This window comes from Talpa occidentalis, unplaced genomic scaffold (genome assembly GCF_014898055.3).
Source record: "Talpa occidentalis isolate TD23 unplaced genomic scaffold, MPIMG_talOcc4v2.1 talOcc4.7, whole genome shotgun sequence".
Lineage (NCBI taxonomy): Eukaryota > Metazoa > Chordata > Mammalia > Eulipotyphla > Talpidae > Talpa > Talpa occidentalis.
Genome location: NW_023605083.1, coordinates 14,294,849 through 14,313,373, shown reverse-complemented (window position 1 = coordinate 14,313,373; position 18,525 = coordinate 14,294,849). Strand labels below are relative to the sequence as shown.

At 35.6% G+C, this 18,525-nt stretch overlaps 1 protein-coding gene across 7 annotated transcripts in view; it reads left to right on the top strand.

Moving 5' to 3' along the window:
• CCDC171 (coiled-coil domain containing 171) overlaps nucleotides 1–18,525 on the top strand; it is a 255,246-nt gene that overhangs the window by 55,231 nt on the left and 181,490 nt on the right. For all 7 annotated transcript variants that reach the window (XM_037495466.2, XM_037495468.2, XM_037495465.2 and 4 more), the window contains exons 9-11: nucleotides 9,838–9,930; nucleotides 11,824–11,984; nucleotides 15,607–15,745. In XM_037495466.2, coding sequence (XP_037351363.1) covers nucleotides 9,838–9,930; nucleotides 11,824–11,984; nucleotides 15,607–15,745 — 393 coding nt within the window. The remainder of the gene's footprint in view (nucleotides 1–9,837; nucleotides 9,931–11,823; nucleotides 11,985–15,606; nucleotides 15,746–18,525) is intronic.

Genomic DNA, 18,525 nt, shown 5'->3' with positions numbered 1-18,525 from the left:
GCAGCTTCGCAACCCAGCGCTCAACCACTGCGCCACCGGGGAGGCCCCCTTAGTGGTTTTTTGCAGGTCTTTTATTGGGGTTCACCAGGCATATGGCAGGCAGGGGTGCTGGCTGGGGGGTTGGGAGCTGGGAGGCCTGCCAGCCTTCCAGCCCCCAGCAAGTCTTCACTCTATCTGGGCTCTCTGGCGTTCGTTCTGCTGCTTCTCGGCTTCTCTTTCGGCTTCTGCGTCGGCTTCTACTGCTGCTGCTGGCGTCCCCGTGACGCCGCCCTTAAAAGCAGTCTTAGCTCAGCTGAATCCCATCTACCTATGCCCACACCCTATTCCAGGTGCCCGCCATCAGGCATGCATTCAGGACCTCAAGGATCCATCATCTATCCTGATGGCGGGAGGGCAGAAAAGCCTGATATTTTCTTTACCCTACAGTCCACCCCCTCAGGGTTTTCTGCCATATAGTCTATACATATATATACAATTTTCTAAGCAAACAAACAATGCAGCCATGGCCCACAAAAGCAAATACATCAAATATAACAAAATACAACAGAACACAAATAAGTCCAGGCAGGGCACCAACCTAGTGCAAAAGACAATTATTGGTACCAGCAGATGAGCCACCAAATCTGCTGCCGAAGGCACTGTGCATACGAGGGAGGGGAATCACTTACGGCATCTACTATATCACACCAGGAGCCGTCAGGCTTCCTGGCTTCTCTGGCTGTAGTCTCGGCTACAAGGCACACACAGCATCTACCACCAGGATGCACTAGCTCTGGGATTGGCAATTTTATTCTGTTGGGGGTAATCGCCAATCCTCAGGGTTTCTGTCTGCAGTCGCTCCAACACTTGGTCTTCATGGCCACCAATGCGACTCGCAGACCCCTGCACTCAAGCCAACCCACTGCATAAGCACATGGGTTGGGGATCAAAACTCTACATTCGGCTTGGACTCCACCCCAAGCCACATTCCCCATCGTCCCCCAAGGACGGGTTCCTCAGCTCCTCACCCTCACTCATGAATGAGCAGGGCATCACCCACAGGTGATTTTACGAGACTCACAGGGCTTCAGCATACCCAGGCTGCTTAACAGCCGCTTAGGGCTTCTCAACTTAGCATCAGCACCAGCTTTTGCCTTCTCAGTTGGCTTTTTCTCCTCCACCAGGCTGCTGGGCACAACAGGCTGCTCTTGGCCATCTAGGCCCACTGGCCACCCCCAGATTCTCAAAAAAAAAAAAAAAAGAAAACATAACCTGCAAAGGTCCTCCGCCTTCTGGCGGGATTGTCAGTCCAAGTTTATAAGTCCATGTCCATCAGTTGAAGTCCATTGGCCTCTCCCTGCGTCAACACTGGCGAGCTCTGAATCGCGGTCCATCCGCCCCGACGATTCTGCTGCCTCAGGGGTCATTGGCTGGTCCTTTCAGGTGTCGTTGGCTGGTTCTCTTGGGCATCTCCTTTTCCTTCTCCAGGCGAGGTCTTATCCGGTAGATCCTGGACACTGTCCACCTTCTGTGCCACCATGGCGCCTCCAACGTCGTCACAGGCAGACAGTCTGTTCTCCTTAGTCCCTCCAGGTCTTCGGAGGGCTCCAATACCTGTCTACAGGGATCTTGCCGACTTACGCCAATTGTAAGGGCAGGACTGGACACAGAGCAGGTTTTCTGATCCCATGCAGACCGGGTAAAGGAGTCAGAGTCCTTAGTGGGTTTTTGCAGGTCTTTTATTGGGGTTCACCAGGCATATGGCAGGCAGGGGTGCTGGCTGGGGGGCTGGGAGGCTGGCAGGCCTCCCAGCCCCCAGCAAGCCTTCACTCTATCTGAGCTCTCTGGAGTTTGTTCTGCTGCTTCTCAGCTTCTCTGTCGGCTTCTGCTTCGGCTTCTACTGCTGCTGCTGGCGTCCCCGTGATGCCGCCCTTAAAAGCACAGTCTTAGCTCAGCTGAACCCCATCTACCTATGCCCACACCCTATTCCAGGTGCCCGCCATCAGGCATGCATTCAGGACAAGGATCCATCATCTATCCTGATGGCGGAAGGGCAGAAAAGCCTGATATTTTCTTTACCCTACAGTATGCAATTGTGGTCTTGATATCCTGCATCAATGTCAGTACCGCCCCATGTACACATGGCACTTAGCAAAGTAAGTTCTTTACTAAGAAAACTCACATTACGGGTCAGACTGATTAAATAACATCATCTTTCAAGTTCTTTGACTAGGAAAAGAAATTGTTCAGGACTCATCCGTTGTTCTTAGTTATGATCCTCCCAATATATGATGCAGGGAAGACGGGTGATACTAGATGGTTTTTGTTTTTCAAATACTTAGAAATTGACCCTTTGAGATGTATTCTTGGTAATAAATACTTTCAGCTTCAGGACTAAAAGTACAGCAGTTACTCTTTTTTCCCCTCCACACAGGGAATAAATACTATAGTTGATTGTTAACAGACGTAGAATTATTTACATCCAGAAAAATAGAACAAAATATACCTACCACTAACATCATCATTATAGAATTAATAATGATCAGTTATTGTATCATATAATTAATAATTATAATGATCAGTCCCCTAGAATCATCTTTTTGAAGATGGATTATTACTATGTTGGTTTATTATGAAAATGTCATTCAAGGGAAATACAGGTGATAAAATCTAAAAAAAATGGTTATTAAATAAACAATCATTTTTTGTTTCTATAGCTGTGGGTATTTTGGAGTAAATTTCATATAACTTGGAAACAGTGCCATATAACATACTACTGAGAAATCTACATGTGATATTTCCTACCTGTTCTGCAGCTATCCCAGGCCAGGTAGTTTCATCATCGGTTCAGGCAGCTCGAAAGAGAAACCTGGAGCCCTTGGCATCGTCCCCACAGTATAAGGGAGACAAGCCAGCAAGGAGACAGAAACTTGGGCCCCCTGTGAATCCCTATATGCTCTTTCCTCTCTGAAGCTCTTTGATGCTCTCCGACACTCCACAGCTCTCTCCCACACCGTCCTCTGCCCCTCTCCCATCCTCTGCTGCCTCCCCGCCCTTATAGGCTCAGTCTCTGGATCAGCTGTGCCCACTCACGCACACCCATGCCACACTCAAAGTGCTGCCAAGAGGCCTGCGTGTAAGATCACAGGTGTCAACCATTGATGGCTAATGGTGGGAGGGTGGAAAAAACCTGATCACTTCCATTTACCTTGTACTACCCTATTTTTCTTGATGTCTGTTTTAGCGGGTAAATATCATATATCAAATATTTCTGTGACACTGATTTCAGTTCATGTGTGTCTTCTGAGCTGGATTTACTCTATTTATGGAGGAATGAATGTAGTAGGAGAGGATTTTGCCCATCTTTCAGCAAATTCACTTACACATTGGTACAACTTTCATGAAACTTGGAACAGGTCCTTGGGAGCCATGGAGCAAATATGTGGACAACAAATATGGTCTGGATATATTTGATTAGTTGTGCTGCTGAATTGGAATTGGTGGCTATGGCCTTTGTTAATGATAAAATAACATGTACCAAAGGATTGGATGAGAGGCATCCATCTCTCTAGTGCCTTCTTAGAACATTCACTTTTCTTTAGTGGGGTAGGTTATTTAATTGGGCATAGTGTAACTTAATGAGATATAAATCATAAAATAATTAGGTGAGATGAGTAAATAACATTTGCTGTAATAAAACTTTATGGGCAGTATATTGCAGTAGGAAAGGTCATGGCATCCAGAAAGTAGTAAAATATGTGCTCATCGTGTTACATAAAGAATTCTGCTTTCCTAGTGTAATACTTTTATTATAGAAAAACATATATAAATTGTTCTGTGATATGTACAAATGTGTTGGATGTTGTATTTTAAACTGAATTGTTATGCTTTATGCCCTCGCTTTTTGATTACACTTTTTTCTGATTTTTCTACTAGTTCTCTTAGGCTATTAATGGGATTTTTTTTTTTTAAATGGAGCATGTTGATGTTCCTCTGGCACCCTCTGCTGGACATAAGAATTAATTCACCAGAATAGAAGGAGGAAAAACATTTATTAAGACTTTGATTTAATTACATATATCAATAAACCCAACTCTTGGAAGGTTTAAATATTTGAATATTATTTGACTTTCAATATTGATTGATAGGTTAGTAAGCATGAACAGTATACAATTTTGTTTTCTGGATATTTCTCTCAAACTGGGAGGTGTGAAATACAGATGTGTTCTCTGGTTTATTATTTGAAGTTGTATGGTTTTACCTAGACAGGAAAAACAGAACCTCTTGACTTTTAGAGTGGAAATTAGATAGCTAAGTAATATGAGTAACATACACTGTAGAAATGAAAAGAAACCTTGAATTGTTAGTTTCTTATCATGGAATCATGAATAATCTGTTTTAATAAAATATAGGACTACCATTTTTGTACAGAAAGTTGCTTATATGCTTTTGAGAATCTGAAATAATATTAACGTTTTTAGATTGTTTTCTTTTCTCTGTGTACTCTTTATTAGCTATTTGCTTGTCTCATCTTTTAGTCTCAGTGTCTCTGAGCTGTTTCCTTATTAGTTAAGACACTTTCTGAATTACAGAATATAAAACAAGCATACTCAATACAGAGAAAGTCAATTTCAAAATGTTTTAATCCATAAAATGACAGGAACATCATCCTTTTGGGGTTAAAGAATTTTATTTTACTAGTATTGGCCTATCTACTATTAGTATTGTGAAGCTCTTCTTTTAATTTTGCTATACATAAGAATTTCTCTACTATAGTGGGAATTAAAATCTTGATTTAGGTGGTTGTTACTTTTTTCTTTCTCTATGGGTTTATCTCTTCTGGCTTTTCATATAAGTGAAATAATACAATATGTGTCTGGTTTCTTTCACTTAACATTTTCAAGGTTCATCCATATTGTATTGGTGTTCAAGTCCTTTTTATGAATGAATAATTTTCTGTTGTATGCATGCACCATATTTTGTTTATCCATTCATTCATTGCTTAATAGACATCTGTGTTCTTTCCACCTTTTGGCTATTATGAAAAATGCTGCCATGAACATTTGTTTGTAATTTTTTTTGAACATGTTTATATTTCTTTTGAATATATACCTGGGAATGGGCTTGCTGGATTTTTGATATGCTTTAAACTTTCTTGAGGAACTGTTTTCCATAATGATGGCACTATTTTATATTCTTAACATTAATAAATGTGGTTTCCAAATTTCTTTACATCCTCACCAATACTTGTTATTTTCCATTTTTAAATTCTGATCATCTTAGTTATCGTGAAGATATACCTCTTGTGATTTTAATTTGCATTTCCCTAATGGCTAATAATGTTGAACATCATTTTATGTACTTAGTGGACATTTGCATATCTTTTGGAGAAATGTTTATTCAAACCCTTTACTCCTTTTTTATTTATTTTTTGTGCATTTTATTTTTTTAATATTTTATTTTATGTAATTCTTACATCATTTTTCATTTTTACACAAAGTATGCAATTTTATCTTGGTTATATTTCCCGTACAATTGCACCCCCCCTTATTTTGACCCTAATCCTTCTTATCTTCCCCATCGTGTGTTTCTGGTTTATAGTTGCTTGTTGATTTTGATTTTTACTTTGTATTAATTAGTCTTTTCCCTGGTCCGTTATTTAGGTTTTCTAAATTCCTGCTATGAGTGAGACCATCCGGTATTTTTCTTTTTCTTTCGGACTTATTTCGCTGAGCATGATCCCTTCTAGCTCTATCCATGTTGCTGCAAACTGCATGTGTTTATCTTTTTTGATTGCTGACCTTTATTCACTTTTTAAATTGAGTTTGTATTTTTTGTTTTAATAGTTATATATTCTGCATATTAGACTTTTATTAACTACATGACTTGTAAATATTTTTACCAATTCTCTAAGATGGCATTTTCACTTCGATGCTCAAATTTTTAAATTTTATGAAGTCCAGTTATCCAGTATTTTCTTTGTTGCTCGTGCTTATGGCATTATATAGAATATGGCATTATATATATAAAAATATATATATGTTGCCAAGTCTGAGGTCATAATGATTTTCCCCCATGTTTTTTTTTATAAGAATTTTGTGGTTTTACAAAGAATTAGACCACATGGGATTAATAGACATTTATAGGACACTGCACCCCTCCTAAAAAGCTGAATACACATTCTTCTCAAATGCACATGGTACATTCTCCAGGATTGACCATATATTGTGTCACGGGACAAGTGTCAACAAATTTGTCAAGAGTGAAGTCATACCAAACATCTCTGATCACAGTAGTATCAAACTAGAACTCACCACTTAAAGAAAGCAGGACAAACCTCTAACATGTGGAGACTGAACATCATACTACTGAATGACAGTTGGTCTAATGAAGAAGTCAAAGAAGAAACTGAAAAATACTTTGAGACGAATGATAATGAGGACACAACACAATCTTCCAGGATTTATAGAATACAGCAAAAACAGTACTAAGGGAAATACATAGCAGTACAGGCCTATAGCAAGAAACAAGAAATAGCACAAATAAATATTTTTTTGTCTCTCGCCTTAAAGAAATAGAAAAGGGGGACTTCCTGGTGGTGCAGGGGTTAAAGACAGCGCTATCAAGCTATTGCCAGTCACTGCAGCACGAGTTCTATCCCCAGCCAGCCAGGGAGCAACCCACATGGTGCAGCAGACCTCTCCTGTCTCACCCGCTTCTCCCCTCAGCAGTGTATTTCAGTAGATCTGCCTGTTGTGTTCCCCACTCTGTCTCTGGTGAATCTTTTCACTCCTGGAACCTCTGGCCTGTACCCCAGTTCTTGTATGCATAAATAAATATATCTTAAAAAAATAGAAAAGGAAGAATAAATAAAACCAAAGTGAGTAGAAGTGAGGAAATAATAAAAATTAGAGCAGAAATAAATGAAGTAGAAATCAAAAAGTCATTCCAAAAGACTAATGAAATCAAAAGCTGGGTTTTTTTTTTTTTTGGGGGGGGGAATTAAACAAAATAGACAAAATTCTGACTAGGCTCACAAGGAAAAGAAAAGTGAAAATTCGAATAAATGGGATCATAAATGAAAGAGAAGTTACAACAAACGTTTCAGAAATTTGGAGGATTATAAGAGATTACTAGGAATATATGTATGCCAATAAATTGAATAATTAAAAAAGTTGGACAAATTGTTAGAAAAATTTAATCATCTGAGACTGAATAGGTAAGAAATAGAAAACCTGAACAGATAATTATAACCAAGGAAATTGAAACAGTAATAAAAAATCTCCCAAAAACAAAAGTCCAGTACCAAACAGTTTCATAAGGTCGTTCTACTAAGCTTTCAAAGCTGAACTAATAGCTTACCTTCTCAATCACTTCCAAAAAAAAGAAAAGAAAACTATAAACCACTCTTCCTAATAAACACAGTTACAAAAATCCTTAACAAAACCTTAGCAAACTGAATTCAACAATACATTAAAACGGTCATATGCCATTACCAAGTAGGATTTATTCCTGGGCCACAAGTGTGGTTCAACATCCAAAAATCAGCATATTTCACATCAATAAAAGGAATGATAAAGATCATATAATCCTATTACTAGATGGCAAGAAAGCATATGATAAGATTCAACATCCATTTATGATGAAAACCCTTGAAAAACTGGGAATAGATGGAACATTCCTCAATATAGTGAAGGCCATGTGTGACAAACCCACAGCTACATCATTGTCAATGGTGAAAAACTATTTCCGTTAAGATCTGATAAGAGACAAAGATGCACACTTTCACCACTGTAGGTGCAATCCTATACCTCTAAATCATATAGTATAAAATAATGTGAGGTACCGTTATCTCAATAAAAAAGGAGACCAAAAAAAAAAGTGTACAAATGCTCATAGTAGTTTCATTTGTAAGAACTAAAACTAGAAACAACTCAAGTTTCCATCAACAGGAAAACTGAAAAACCAGTTGTGGTATATCAACACAGTGGAACAATTATTTAACAATAAAACAACTGAACTGTTGATCCATGCACCACATTGATGAATGATAAAATAATTATGCCGGAGTTTAGAGACTATGCTTCCCTGCTAACTCTGCCCTTGGCCCAGACATTTCAAAATTTCAAGACTATATCCTTCATCAATTTGTGGTTTTAGATAAGGTGTCTTCATTGCAGAAGTTCCACCTGTGCTTTATATTTTGAGAAAAAAAAAATTCCAGGATCAAGGACAGCAGTAATCATTGGAGTCTGCCAAGATTTAGACTATGTAAAGTTGCTGGGTGTCTGTGGTAATGTACTCTGACTTCTCCCAGATGAACATCCTTCTACCTTGACAAGAAGAATAGAATCCTAGGAATTTGAAGTCTTTTTTGAATACAGAGACGTGTTTGCTTTATGAAATCAAGTGAGGCATGAGTTGTAATATCTGATGAAACTCAGAAAAACACCATCAATTATGTTGAAGTCAATTTTATAGAAAATTTTACTTCAGAAAGAGGCCTACCCATTATCTTATTCTTATTCTCTATTGGGAATGCGCCAAAGTAATCACAGAATAACCAATGTGAAATACTGTAATTCTTATAGTATAACTTGTTTAATACATAATCTACAGAACCAGAAAGAACTCAGGGACCTTACTAATAGTGGTATAACAATCTAAATCATGAGACTCTCAGAATATGGCCACTGTTGGAGAAACTTTGTCAGTTATCCACCTGGGAAAGAAGCTCATTGACCAAGATACTCCCCTCTATGGGTAATGCTAGGTGTACTGTAATGCCTCTGCATTGTTCTAAGTTTTACAAAGGGTTAAAGATTTTAGGATATCAGAATCAGCTTACACCATTTAGAGTTATTTTTCAAATTTGCCATAGACAAGTAATTCTGTCTCATCCTTTTGGCTACTGTAAAACTTCCTGTAACTTGACATGAATAGTGATTTCTTGTGTACTGTTTGGAGAACACCAATGATGGCCACCTAAGGAGTAAGCACCATTAAGAATGTAGGCATTTTCAGTTTGCATTTCTATATACTAACAATGGATTACCTAAAAAGAAATAAAACAATTCCATTAACAGCAGTATCAGAAACAACAAAATACTCAAGAATAAATTTAATCAAGAAAGTAAAAGGCGGGCCTCCCCGGTGGCGCAGCGGTTGAGCACCAGGTTGCGAAGCTGCCCGCAGCGTCTGCACCGCCGGTTCGATCCCCGGCTGCTCCCTGGCCACCGGAGGAGGGTCCCACATGGTGCGCAGACCTCTCCTGCCACCCGCTGCTCCCCTCAGCAGTGTACTTAAGTCCTTCTGCCTGCTCTGCTCCCTGCTCTGGCTCTGGTGAATTCTCTCACCCTCCCGCGCTTCTGACTGTACTCAGTGCTTGTATAAATAAATAAAAATAAATCTTTAAAAAAAAAAGAAAGTAAAAGGCATGTACTCTGTAACTAATGCTTCCTTCCTTCTAAGTCCTTTCCTCCACCTCTCCTTCTCTTCTGACAAATACTGCATGACCTCACTTATATGTGGAATCTGAAAAAGCTGAACTCATAGAAAAAGCAGATTGGTGGTTGTCAGTAGTATATATATGTCAAGATTTACCAGTTTATGTACTTTCAATATGTGTGGTTTATATGTAAGTTGTACCCAATAAAAAGGAAAAAGACAGCAAACTCTGGAGAATTCTTCCCTAGCATCATTTTTATATTCTGCTTCTGCCAAGTTAAAAAAAAAAAAGGCAAACCAAACAAACAAATCTACAGTAATACAACATAATAATTACAATCCTGGAATATAGTGATCTGTATGCACTTGAAAAACAATGTGTATGAGTTTAAGCTTTTAATTTGTTTTCAGGCAACTACTCTAAGAGTGAGGAAATTAGAAGAAAATATTGAAGCAGAAAGAACAGCCCATTTGGAATCAAAATTTAATTCTGAAATTATTCAGGTAAAATGTCAACACATTTTTTTTTTGGTATGGATTTTCATAAGTTGTATTATAGCAAGTAGGAAAAACAGCATGTTCAGAGAACTGAGATTTGCATTTGAAATGGGAGCATTGGTAGAATACTCAATATTATACTTACTGTAAGGCTGTGGTTGAGGAGGGCTTTGACTACAGTAGAGTAGACACAGGATAGCCCCAGGCCAATTCGGTCTGTGCTTGTGAAGTTTTTTCTTTTCTGTAGTTGCTTCTTTGTTACAGAGGCAGGGTGGATATTTGCCACAGGCTTGCATCTTATCGCTTGCATAGTCCAAAATACTTATGATCTGACCTATTACAGAACGATCTTTTATCAACTGCCATGGGATGAATTTGCCTTTGAAATGGTTTAGAATTTGCTCATTTTTTGAAAATTGGAATTTAATAATTATGGTTATTATTATTTGTATAGATTAATTTGTAAAGCATTTTTCTACCCCTCCCTTTTTTGAAACTTTTAATTTTTACCTTAGTATTCTGAAAAAGTGAAATACCCCCGTAGTTCAAAAATCAAAACAATGTTAAATTGGGGCCTCCCTGGTGGTGCAGGCCTTAAAGTCTCAGTGCTATCAAGCTATCGCCAGCCACTGCAGCATATCAATCCCTGGCCAGGGAGCTAACCCACATGGCGCAGCAGACCTATCTTGTCTTGCCTGCTGCTTCACTCAGCAGTGTATTTCAGTAGATCTGCCTGTTCTGCTCCCTTCTCTGTCTCTGGTGAGTCCTCTCAACCCCCCCACCCAACACACCCCACACCTCTAACCTAGACCCCAGTTCTTGTATGCATAAAATAAATCTTTAAAACCAAACCAAACCAAAAACAATTACTAAATCATTGAGAACTCTTTCTTTCACTCCTGTCCCTCTCATAACTCTACTTTCTTGGCTGCAACTAATTTTTTGTTTGTGCACTCTAAATATAGCATACCATATACAGAGATCTCAACTTCATTCTTTTCAGTATATATTAACACTACACAGAAAACCACATGGAGAACTTCCTTCTCAAAAGTTGTTATGTCGTCTTTTTTAAGCTATATATCATTCTTTAATGAGAATGGCCTTTGTTTATTCTATTATTCATGTATATAGAGAATCTAGTTTTTAAAAACGTCTTTTTATGTAAAATTTCAAGTATATACAACAGTAAAATAAACCCCCCATCTCCCTATAACTCAGCTTAAAGTCTTACCTCAGACCAGTCATGCTTAATCCAGTACCCTCTTTCACATTTTGCCTGCAGATTATTATTTTTATCAATTTGTAGAGTTAAGAAAAATATTTTATTATTGGTTGAAACATATTCTAGCTATCTTAATACTTGTATCAATTATCAACCTATGTATCAATATAATATATTTCAATTATCAGTTACTATAAATATGTTCAATAGTTTTATTTTATAATAAAAACTTCACTTTGCTACAGTTTTCTCCAAGAAGAAAATGATCAGTTCACATTTTCAGCTCATAGAGATGTTCAAGTAGTGGTAATTTCTATAGGAGAGGAAGGACAGTTTCATTTTCAAAAACCAGTCAGTTTATTGTATTTTATAAAATAAATGTACAAATAGTAGGTCAAAATGAAGCATGTTGATGGGATGAATTATGTGATATCAGACTATGCATTTTTTTAATAGATAAGTCAGTTCTTTATTCTTCCACTTTTACTCCATTCTATTAAACATGTTGAGAAAAGAATAAATTGTCTCTTATTTATTTTCCTTTTTAAGCCAAAGCAGACAGAAAAAAAATGTTTGGGTGAATGATAATATACTGTTGATAAAGTATTCTAATCAATATGAGATCAATGCTATCATTTCTTGCCTCCTTTAATTACTTCTTTGTCATCTGGTAGTTACGGATTCGAGACCTAGAAGGAGCATTGCAGGTGGAAAAGGCCAGCCAAGCAGAAGCTGTTTCTGATTTGGAAATGATAAAGAATGAATTCAAAGAAGTTGAAAGTGCGTATGAACGAGAAAAGCATAATGCACAAGAGAGCTTTGCAAAACTAAATTTGTAAGTGTTTTACTTAAATTTAATTTACTTTAAATTTTCTAAATTAATATGAAGCTTGTGAAACCTATGTAAGTGTGAAGTGTAGTGTTTTATTATTATTTTTTCCAATTATGTTTATTGAGTTAAAGTTGGTTTGTATCATTGTATTTGTTTTAAGGGTTATAGGTTCAAACCACTACATATGAATGTTTTACACCATGCCCACCACCGAAACCCCAATAATCCTCTACTATGTTCCATTAGATCCCCTCTCTCCCCCACTCCCACCATTCTGGTTGGCTCAGTTTTGAGGTCAGATGTCAAGAATTTATTCTGGTTAGGTTTTGTTTAATCCATTATTTTGTTTCTCTGTTTTTCACATGTAAGTGATACCATCTAGTTTTCATCTCTCTCCTGACTTATTTCACTTTCTCCTCTTTTGTTCCATCCATGTTGTCTCAAATAGCAAGAGTTAATTTTTTTTTTTGCAGCTGAATAGTATTCTTTTGTGTGTGTGTGTATATACACATGTGTATATACAAGTATGTATATGTTTATGTATATACACCACATTTTTCTGATCTAATCCTCTGTTCTTGGGTACTTAGGTTATTTCTATAATTTGGCTATTGAAAATAGTTATGCAACGAACATAGGAATGCATATATCCCTTTGAATTAGTGTTTTTGTATTATCTGGGTAGATATCTAGGAGTGGAATTGCTCAATCATGTGGTTAATGTATTTTTTAATATTTTGAGAAATCTCCATAATGTTTTCCATAGGGGCTGGATCAGGTGTAGTATTTTAAATATAACTCCGTTAATCTTAGTGATAGATTGTGGGTAAGGGGCTTACTGAAATATATAACATTAAAACATGTATTTCTCTCTATAGGTAAATATGGAAATGCTTTTTTGCCTTTTAAAGTGTTGTGACTATTTTTCGTAGTCTCAGAAATGCATTTGTAGAAAGTAAATATATTAATATATTTTAGATTATATTTGTTGGTATAAAACGGTATCAGGGTCATTAAAGACCCTGATTTCTATAATGGGTTGAGATTGTTTTCAAACTGGAGAAATAATAGTAGAAGTAATACTGTTACTACTGACTGGCATGCTGTCTGGCTCATTTTATGCACATCATTTCATGGGTTTTTGAAATTAATGTGACACCTTATGAGACAGCTACTCTTTTTCTCCCTGTTTTACAAACATAAAAATTGAGGTTTAATTAGGATGAGAGTGCTCAACTAGTAAGTAATTTATGATTCTTTAATATATATTTTGCCAAAAAGAATTAATAGTGGAGGTTTTAAACCATTTTCCCCCAGAGGGTGAAATGCATGCTGTTGTAGATATGCAACACAATAAGTTGGTACTGTAGAGTTATGTATTTATTTTTATGGTTAGTTTCCATTTACGACAAATAGATAATTTTTCCATTTACAATGGTAATATAAAGATTTCTTTTAAATTCTTTTAACTTAAGAAATGAGTTAAAGATATGTATTATTTAAATAGTAGCAACTATATGTATGACAAAAATAAAAATGGTACTTGAAAAAGACTGAAATCTGAAAAAATATAAAACCCTTTGTGATTACCTTTATTAGTAATGCTTGTAATATTTCAAAACTGGTAATTCTTAACAACCTTGATAAAGCATAACCCAAAAGGTGGGTTTTAAAGGACTTTGTCACAAGTCCAAGATGTACTGTGCATCTTAATTTTTTTTAATTCTCCTCTAGGATGACTTAAATGACATTCTGTGAACGTTAATCTAAATACTTACCTTCTTTTATTTCCTTTGGACCTTTGCTTGAACCTGCACATTTATGTATAAATATGTTGGAAAGCATTTATGTAGAATATAGTGCAGACTTCTTTACTGTTGCTGTGAGGTATGGATAGGACCTACAAGTGAAACTCCAAGAAATCAGAGTGCACTCCCAACAACTCAAGTTTTCCAGCAGTGAAATAATAGGTTTCTTTGGAAAACTAGTAAGTTCCCTCTCTTGGGGAGCTCAAAACAGAGAGTAGATGATTCTCAATTGTGGATATTGAAGAAGAGAGTCCTTCAAAGATTAGGCTAGATGAATTTTAAGATACCTGCTAACAATTAAGTTCTCAGATTTTAATTTAAGAACTTTTGTAATTGGACCTTGAAGCAAAATTTTCCCTTAAGTTTGTTTTGTTATTATTTGTGATTTTGTGCTTGAAAATTTTATATTCAAATTTTGTTTTCCTGTAAACACCAACTAACAATTCTAAATATTAATAAGCACTTATTCTAAATACAACTAAGCATCTGCTAATACTACGAAATGCTTTACCATAATGTCCTGTATCTGTTCTTCACCCCTCTATCTCTATGCCATGTTGATGATAATTAATAAGCAATAAACAAAAATGAGTAATAATTAAAGGACAGTATCCATTTTGACATCCCTTTCCTTATTACATGTCCATTCCCTTTATACCCTCTATTATGACAGCCTCCTCCATTCTAATTATCTATGGTATTAGAAGGAATGGCATGACATGAGGGATGATTGGATTAAGTCATTTCTTTTCTATTTTTAATTCTGAGTCTTCCTCAGAAACTTCTTTAAAATTTTTTAGAGTCACAAACTCTTAAGTATTAATGTTGCAAAGTATTTCTAAATTTTGGATAATGTTTTCCAAAAGAAGACTTGTTACATTTTAAATCTTCAAATTAAATCATACCTTTATTTTGCAACTTTGAGAATAGTGAGTTTTGGGGTGGGACATTATTATACCTGTTATTAAACCATATAGAATGGTTTACCAATTGGTGATAATGAGAACATGCTACCTGAACATCACTGGTGTTTAAGTTCTTAAGCTTCTGTTTTCTCCCAGGTAGATACAGGCAGGATCTCACTAAAAGACAGTAGGAAAAAACTGTATATTTCTGAGTTACAATTTTGGTTAGTAGTTTCATTAACAATGAACATTCCTACATTGCATTATTTTAGATGGTATACATACATACATATATAGATATAGATATATATCTATCAGTAGGTGGAGTACACACACACACATTTTGAAGACCTTAGCTAAGATTTGGTAACAATAAGCCTATTTTAACAAGTATATATTCGGTAATATAATTATATAAATATATAATTTTAGAATATTCTATATTTCTGTAATCCAATTTTCTTAGTTATATTTTTTCCACCTACAACTTATAGTATGAACTAAAGCTTTTCAATCATCTCTTTAGTTTAGAGTTTTCAATGTATCAAATCCTCATTAGCTGTAGTAACTGATAATGACGGCAATGGTAGGAAGCAGGAAATCATGGTAATCTGCAAATCTAGTTTAAATTTAATTTAGGACAACACTAGTCTAAGATATAATGTTGAATGGACTTAATATAAATTTGTTTCATTTCACTCAGTATATAGGAATTAATTTTTCTAAATATATTACCCCAAAGTATATAAAAAAGTAGCACTGTTAGTGTTTACAACCTTGATAAAGCATAACCCCAAAGGTGGGTTTTAAAGGGTTTTGTCACAAGTCCATGATACATCTGCCACTTAAGTGTGTAATAGGAGTCAGTAAAAGAATATTTGAAAAATCTGCTCTAATACTTTAACTTTTCAGATTAGAAAGAGAGTATTTCTCCAAAAACAAGAAACTAAATGAAGAGATTGAGGAACAGAAGAAAGTAATTATAGACCTATCAAAGAGACTCCAGTATAATGAAAAAAGTTGCAGTGAATTACAAGAAGAACTTGTAATGGTAAGGATAAAAAAAGAATTCCCTATGGCAATTACTTTATTGGGTGAAATTTGATATTTAACAGATTTCCCCCCTATATACAATGGATAGTATGGGAGTATTTTTAGTGACATTGATATAAAATTTCAAAACTGCAGATGCTGATTATAACAAAGATGTACATAATAGAACCTCTTTTCCTTGTGATAATTGGGAAAATTAGCTGTACTAGTGAAAATTCTGAATTGTAGACTTTTAGGAATGTATATTCAGGGGTTTTCTTCTTTTATGGAGGTAATATTGGTTTACATTGTTTTTTATATTTCCAGCTTCTTGACATGTAGTTGAAGGCCTTTTTGTGACTCCATGTTAGTTTTTCCAGCTTCCTTTTTTTCATTTTTTAAATTTTATATATTTTTTATATAATTTTTCATTTTTGTACAATATATGCATTTTCATCTTGGTTATAGTCCCCATACAATTCCCAGCACCCTTGTTTTATCCTACTCCCTCCTTCCCCTGCTGAAGTGTGCCCTCCATCTGTGCTGCTTCAGCCATATTAGAGTACTTTTGCTTCCTAAATGAATTATATGTTTTTATGCATTTTTGTTCTTCGTTAGGTTGTTTCTTCTTTTGAAGCACATAGACCTATGTTTTTCTTCTTTTCTCCTTCAACTTCCTGTACATCCTGTACAACTTCCTGTACATCCTGTAGCTCCCAGCTCTGATATCTTGCAATCTGTAAAGCTTTCCATGAGTCCATCTTTTCCTTCTTTGGCATCCACCTAATGTCAGACTTCTTCCCTTTTCTGTCTTTGTGTTCCTTTAATATTTAGTCTGGCATGTTCATCACAACACTCACCTAAATCTGATGTGTATTACCGCTTTCAAGAGATTGTGAATGAATTAAACAATAACATAGCGTAAATATTTGTTGGATATAACATAACATAACAAACATTTGGTGAATGGATATATTTGGTTGATGCATGCTCCTAACTTTGTAGTTTGCTGGGAGCCTCAACAAGGAGGGCATAAAGTTTATAGTCAAGTTTATATTCTTTATCTTGTTCCCTTACTCAGAGACTTATTACTTCCTTTTCATTCACACTACTTTCATTTCCTCAATATCAATTATTGAGGAAAGTGAATGTTTTTTCTCCTTGTCCAAAAGGTGGAGACTCTGGGTTATATTAAGAAATGCTGGAGAAATCAATGATACCCAGATAGAAAGGTAATGATGAGTAAAATTTAACGTGTCATTTTTAGATGATCCAATATCATATGCAGTCTCGAGATATTTAATGTGCTCTAAATTCAGGAATTGATGTTATTGCTTGCTCTGTGATTGAGTTCATAATTTGAGTACTTCAGATGTGGGGTTCTGGAAAGTTTAGAGTTCTCTATGTAGTATATTCTGGTGCCTGTCTAGTGTTATGTGTTACTCTAAGTTTCACTGGCTGTCCTATCTTTTAACTCCTGTTAAAGAGGTTGAATCAGTGGAAGAGAAAAACATGTCAGAGTCATCTAGCTGAATCTTGGATTTGATCTACAAGATTATTAACACAGTATTCAGTAGGTTGGAAGAGACACAATTGTAATAGCAACAGTGAAGACATACTAACATAATTTGCGTGAACTCTTTCAGTTCTGGTTTTCTAGCACTTCAATGTTTAGATACAAAGTAAAAGAAGACTGAATTTTCACAGAGGATGGGGTTCCTTGTGATCAAAAATATTTACTTGGTGCCAATAGATTTTTTTTTTAACTTTTACATTTTGATAGATAGTTTGAAATAAGGCAAATTGTAATCCATTAGGAACTTCTGTTAGCTTGTTTGGATCTTTGACATTCATCATATAAAACACTATTGTTTTGATCATAGTGCTAAAGATTGTAGACTAATTGATTTTTCAAAGCTTCATGGATTGGGTTGCAGTTTCTTACTGATGAGTTAATGGGGTGTTCGAAAAATGTATTCAGGTTGCAACCAAAGTGATTTAGTTTCTGTAGTTCCACCTAATTAATTTATATTCCTCTCTACTTTTTCATGTCTCTTAAACTCCTATGAGTTTATGTTTTATTTTCTTCCATCTTTCTCCTCTTTCCCCCCTTTTCCTATTATTACTTTTCTCCTTTCTCTTTTAATTTTCTCAGTTTTATGCTTATTAGAATTGTTGATTTTTTTCTTTATCTGACCATAATATTTAAAAATTATCTAATGGAAATATAATTAATGAAAATAATATTATTTTAAATAGTAAGTATAATGTTTTAATCTTGACAATTCATCTATTGCCTTTTCTATATATAACTTTCTTGTTCATATTCCTTTATTTTTTCCTTCAGTTGATTAGTGGCCTTTGAGGGGGAGGTTTAAAATGTCTCTCTAAAGAGCTATCAAATTAAAACCCTCATAAGATAGTATTTCTAGTTCTTCATCCTTAAAGTCTGACTTTCAGTTTTGCTTTGAATTCATAATTGTCTTTGAGGAGAAAATGAGAAGGGGAGACTTACACCTTTGCTTTTAGGAAATGAAACTTTGTTTTAATGACATCTCGTGATTCTTTGTACCCTAGTATGTCTTTCCTATAGTTATGTCTCTTTTGCATGTAATAGTCTCAGTGTTTTGTAGAATATAGATGGGAAGCATAAATTACTTAGAACAATTTTTCTCTCCCTTTGAAATAACAGCTTGTTTTCTAGTTTAGGTCATATTCGTGGTCATTATTCAAGTCTTGGTCTTTATTTTCTCTCTTGCATTGCAAAAGAAAATTAAAACCACTTTCCTCCAGAGGTTT